Source organism: Macrosteles quadrilineatus, unplaced genomic scaffold, assembly GCF_028750875.1.
Source record: "Macrosteles quadrilineatus isolate MER2022 unplaced genomic scaffold, UCM_ALF_1.0 Scaffold_2__2_contigs__length_208266976, whole genome shotgun sequence".
NCBI lineage: Eukaryota > Metazoa > Arthropoda > Insecta > Hemiptera > Cicadellidae > Macrosteles > Macrosteles quadrilineatus.
The window spans coordinates 126,329,265-126,335,526 of NW_026542595.1; the positions used below are offsets into that span (position 1 = coordinate 126,329,265).

At 34.5% G+C, this 6,262-nt stretch overlaps 1 protein-coding gene across 1 annotated transcript; it reads left to right on the top strand.

Annotated features, from left to right (window-relative positions):
* Nucleotides 1–2,899: 2,899 nt before the first annotated feature.
* On the top strand, nt 2,900–5,794 carry LOC128984863 (uncharacterized). Its single transcript, XM_054404233.1, has one exon. It carries the CDS (start codon nt 2,900–2,902, stop codon nt 5,792–5,794), a length of 2,895 nt encoding a protein of 964 aa, XP_054260208.1.
* Nucleotides 5,795–6,262: the final 468 nt, after the last annotated feature.

Below are 6,262 nucleotides of genomic sequence, written 5' to 3' on the forward strand. Positions count from 1 at the left end.
GTATCTATTAAAAACATTGAAAGAGAGAAGGGGATTTGGAGAAATGTTTTTAATGAGAGGTCCAAAATCAAGATCCCACGGGATTGGAAAAAAATCCTAGCTAATGGTAAAAATAAGGAACAACGGGTTAACCTGCTAAATAATGAATGGTCTCAGCACAAATATGCATAAATTCAAACAAGCTTCAATACACGTTTCTAGGGTAATGTAAGGTTCTTTTTGGTGATATTTTGAAATTCACCCCCCACCCACAAACAGGGTTGCTAAGAGTAACTTAAATTTTTTTAAAGGCAACCCATATCAATCAGCACAATATTTTAAAGAGATTTAAACAAGAAAATTACTGTCGCAAATCCGATTTTGATATGAGGAAAACGAAGTTTTATACGTTAATTTTACTGGAACCTTACAATCCAGTAAAATTTACGTCTAAAATTTCTCAATAAAATTTATTTAATTTAAATAGAATCTCTTAAAATCTCTTTCCTAGAGGTACTCGTTAAATCTAATGTTATTTAAATAGATTTAATTGAAATTCAATTCAGGCCAGTTTGAAATCCGCATTGCCTGCAGGTTTGCTGCAGCGGGGGTATTTTATTAACTTTTTTTATTTTCATTTAAAGCCTTTGAATACATACTAAAGAAGTCCATAAAAAATATTGCACCAGTAATTAACGCAGGCTACCCTTTTGTAATTTAAATAAAACAGTTTTTAAATTTAACAGTTTTTCTTTATTTTCCGGAATACGCTGTAATTTAAAAGAGGCAAACAACTGAATTCTTAATCTGGTAGGTAATACCAACAAAAAAAAGTATAAGTCATAAATTCCCACGGGGGGGGAGGGTTTCATATTGGTGGCTCATGGTCTATTTGCTACAAGTTTACTGACTTGGTTTAAATGAAATATTTCCTATTTGAACTTGGGTTGGCGTAAATATGACAATAGAAAAAGCAAGAGAGTCTGGATAAATTGATATATTCTGTTATGTACATCTTGAATATTTCCATAATCTTTGGGTAGAATCTTTTAAAGTCATCAGAAATTATGAGTGTTATTCCTTTTAAAATGACGCCTCTAATACTTAGAAATTGCTCGAATTCGAGCAACAGGAACACTAGTATTAATTAATAGCCTATTAACTAGTGTATTAATCACTTATAACATTTAACAGTTTTAACGTATGTGTAACATAGTAAACGCAGTCAATTGTTTAATAGCTCACCAAAGCTGGAGAAAATAGAAAGAGCAACGGCCTCTATGTGGGGGAGGGATTTTACAGCCTTGTAAAATAAAACTCTCCCTCTTTTCCTACTTACAGCTGTTGATAAAACGAATAATATTTTAAGTATGGTAATCCTGAGTGAAAATAAAAATCCCTGCCATCAATGTTGATACACTACTACAGACGTAAGATTTAGATCGTAATGTAATATAAATTGGAATACAATTAGAATAATTTTGCAACTGAAATAATCACGAAATATATAAAACCTATACATTTAATTCCGTAAGGTTATAATCGGTCCCCACGAAATATCTCGAGCCAGGTAAAATGTTGCATGGCGGTTAAGGATTTATTTTAAAGCTTTAAGTCCAAGGACGGTGGGAAAAATATCATAAGTGTCAAAAATTACTCTTGCTCTGCCCTACAGGCCGTCAAAGATCCAATAATTTGATAATGAATGTGTTTCTATACGCTGTTTTAAAAATTTTAGCTAATGTAAAAATTGAATTTTAGTGATCAGTTATAGTTTTCGGTTAGAATGGTAATACAGTGTTGAAATGTATTGTGAGGGGGTGGCCACAACTACGAAGGAGAGTAAGGAATGGTGCATATCATAGGGAATTGCAAAATTACAACGGAGGTGAAGGCTGGCAATTGCTGCTATGGACCCCTAGTATAATTTAAAATTCAAACAATGTTGGTAATATTCGGACGTGTATTTTAGGACAAAAATGAGACAATACCTGACATCAAAACACTGAATCACGGAGTAGTTTGTGTCTAACTTGTTCTTCCAAGAGTTACGTGACTAGGTTCTTGAATACTACTTACATCGAGCTTTTATAATATTTTGTAAGAATGTTTGAGAGGTCAATGAATCCAAAGACAGAAAATACTTAATTTACAATCAAAGCACACTGTGCTATTGAAAGTAAGTGAATTTACAGTATTCGTTTATAAACTTGCATTAAATTGACTAAAAACTTCGTAATGGAAGTTTACTAGGTCTGGTTCTCAATATTTACCAGCATTATTTTTAATGTCCAATTCTTACCGTTCATTATTATGTTTTCTTAGTTACATAAAATCTTAAGATATTCAAGTTTCAAATATTTCACAAAAATAATGTAGTGAATAACTAGTTCCGAGCGTAAAAGCCCATTTTCAAATCATTTTCTCATCAATTGTCAAACATTATTTTCTTGCACTTGCCGTTTTCAAAATTACTTCACACATAAACACACAAAGAAATATTTAGATTTATAAACATATACAGAAGTGCGAGGTCGGCCAACAATATGCTATTTTCGAAAAATTGTTACAATTGTTGTGTATATACCGGGTGTTATATATGCTGTGTTGGTTTAACCCATAGTCAATGGTTGAACTTACTGGTAATTGCCAGCTGTTGTCAATGTTAATATTGTATGCTTCATAATAATTAAAACACATGTTATTAATTTAAAGGAGAGAATGTAAACAAAAAGAGTTGAGTTTTATGTTGGCTTATAAAGAAGATGTTAGTCAAAATGGTTCAAATAAATTATTGTCACTACTTTCACTGAGTACTCATTGTTTTTTGTCAGTTCTATTCGTAACATTGTGGCGTCCAACGTGTTGGCATTGGTGGAAGTAAGTTATTTGTTGGAAAAGTATAGATTTTATTTGAACCATGGAAGCCTTGTTAAAAAGAAGGAAGGCAATTAGAACAACATTTAGTAGATCAGTATCAAAGTTCAATGAAGTTTGTCAAGAAGAATTAGATGAAGCTAATGCTCTTTATGACGTATTAGAACAAAGATACGATGATTTGGAAGAAATAGATAAAGAAGTATTGAATCTAATGCTTGTAGAACGACCTGATGAAGAAATTGAAGCTGAACTAGCAAAACAGGATGAATACAAGAAGGCTTTTGGATTAATTAAATACAAGTTGCGAGTAAGTAACAGACTAGAGGATGAGGCTCGTTCTCTCAGCAATTCTGTAAGTAACAACAGTATTTTAGTACCTAAGCAGAACACAGTAAGACTTCCAAAAGTTGAATTGATCAAATTTGGTGGAGATCCGAAGGACTGGCTACATTTCTGGAGTCTTTTTCAAACAATAGATAGGGAACCGACCCTAAATGCTGCAGAAAAGTTCCAATACTTGTTACAAAGTATGATTCCTAGGTCTAGAGCATATGAAGTACTAAAGAGTTTTCCACCAACAGCAGATAATTATCCTAAGGCTCTAGAGGACCTTAAAGGTAGATTTGGGCGGGACGGACTTCTAGTACAAGTATATGTTAGGGAGCTGCTAGCTTTGGTACTGAAAAACACAGAACATAGTTTGTCTCTGATGCAGTTTTACGACAAATTAGAATGTCAACTACAAACCTTGGAAAGCTTAGAGGTAACAACAGATAAATGTGCTTGTGTTTTGTTGCCTTTAGTAGAGTCCTGCTTACCAGATGATCTTCTTAGAGCTTGGCAGAGATGCAGTTTGTCTTCAGATGGAGAAAATAAAGAATCATCAGAAACAGAAGAGCAGACATTGCGGCAGTTCATCAAATCAGAAGTTGAAGGTGAAGAAAGAATTGTTTTGGCTAAGACTGGTTACGGTACGAGTAAGAGGGTAAGCCCTAGAAGTAATATTGATAAAACATCAAACAATATGCCTTCAGCATCTTGCTTGACTAACAAGTCAAAAGAGTTAAATTGTATATTCTGTTCAGAAGCTCACAAAAGTGCAGATTGCCTGCAGGCCAAGAAAATGGATTTTAGTAAAAAGAGACAAATTGTTTTGGATAAAAAAGCTTGTTTTACATGTCTATTTCAGGGACATACATCTAAATTCTGTAGAAGGCCTTTAAAATGTAGTATTTGTTACCGCAAACACCCTACTTTGATGTGCAATAAGGATCAAGGATTGCAAGAGCAATCAAAAAAGTGCACCGGTAATGAGGTCAAAGATCTATCTAACTTAGGACAACAAACAAAATCACAGATTTATCTACAGACATTGAGGGTCAATCTGATCCATGAAGGTTTGATTCGTCCTGTTAGAGCCTTAATTGATACAGGTTCGATGAGATCTTATATTCTTGAGTCCACAGCATCCGAAATTGGTATGTATCCCGAGGGACAAGAGAGTTTAACCCATTCACTTTTTGGAGGTGTTAAGACGGATGTTGTTTCACATAACACGTTTAAAATCATTCTTGCCAATAGGAATAATGACTATAAGTGTAGGTTCAAGGTTTTGGATCAACCTCTTATAAGTGAAAACATCCCTAGTATTAGGAGAGGTCCAGAACTTAAGGAAATAGAAGCTGCTAACATTGTTCTTTCGGATGTAGCTGAATCAGATGCAAAAATTGAAGTATTAATTGGTGCAGATGTTGCTGGTAAGTTGTTCACAGGTAACAAAGTTCAGCTGAATAGTGGACTTGTAGCAATGGAAACCTTTCTAGGCTGGACATTAATGGGTCGCTTATCTAGTGTTGTGGAAACTGATAACAGTAAGACAGAATGCAATACATCATGTGTTAGTATGTTTTCTTTTAGTGATCCTTCTGAGGATATTTCGATGTTCAGGAAATTAGAGACCCTTGGTATTACTGATCCCGTTGAACAAGAGTCAAAAGAAGAGCTGCACGAGATGACACCAGAACATTTTAAGAATACGGTGAAGAGTGATAACAAAGAAGTTCGTCATGAAGTGTGTTTGGTTGAGGATTGTAACATACATCCTAATAACTTGGAACTTTCAAAGAAACGGCTTCAATCAACGATTGACAAAACTAAAAATGGTGGTTACTTCAGTAAGTATCAACAAGTGTTTAGAAGTTGGCAGACTGAAGGAATCATTGAATCAGTTCCCAGTGACGAGGTAGATCACATCAAGCACTTCATACCACATAGAGCAGTTATCGAGGACAGTGCGACTTCACCAGTGAGACCCGTATTTGGTGCTTCAGCACCTGTTAAAGGGTGGGAGTCCAACAATCAACATGCTCCGAAGAGAGTTTTGAAGAAAACTAGTTTGAACAGCGAAGAAATGTCAACTACATTATGCGAATGTGAAAGTGTTATCAATGCCCGACCGCTCACTTACATGTCAGATGATCTGAATGAATTGAGTCTCATTACTCCATCAATTTTTTTGAAAGATATAAGCGATGTGAGACAACCCGACTTAGACGCTATTGAGGAGATCAATTTACCGAAGAAAGCTGTATACAGAAAGAAAATAAGAGAAGGACTGAAGTCAAGATTCAGAATCGAGTATCTTGGTCAATTATCACACCATAATAATGTCAAAAGTTACCGAGAACCTGAAGTGGGGGAAATAGTACTCATAGGTAATGACTTTGACAAGCGGATAAACTGGGTGATTGCCAGAATCATAGAAGTAATGAAAGGAAGAGATGGAATTGTGCGCACAGTAAGATTGAAGACACCAACCAATGAATTGATTCACCCAGTACAACGTTTATACCCATTGGAAATAAACTCTAACGAAGAGAGAAAAGTAGTTACAAGAAGAAGTACACGATCCAAAGTACAAGTTAATCAACCATAAGTTAATTAACTTGGGTGGGAGGATGTTATATATGCTGTGTTGGTTTAACCCATAGTCAATGGTTGAACTTACTGGTAATTGCCAGCTGTTGTCAATGTTAATATTGTATGCTTCATAATAATTAAAACACATGTTATTAATTTAAAGGAGAGAATGTAAACAAAAAGAGTTGAGTTTTATGTTGGCTTATAAAGAAGATGTTAGTCAAAATGGTTCAAATAAATTATTGTCACTACTTTCACTGAGTACTCTTGTTTTTGTCAGTCTATTCGTAACACCGGGCTTTAAGTCTGGTAGAAAACGATTCCAGGGCAGTAATTTATTTGAACACATTTAATTTTGTTATACCTTAACAAGTTTTGTAAATAATAGTTACACAGTGGGTGTACCAGTTACATTTTCAGAATATTGTTGTTTGGAGAAAGATTTCGTTGATTTGATAAGCTACAAACACTAGAAATGTATTAT

Coding starts and splice junctions, on each gene's coding strand:
- LOC128984863 (XM_054404233.1), top strand. CDS start 2,900: ATGGAAGCCTTGTTAAAAAGAAGGAAGGCAATTAGAACAACATTTAGT.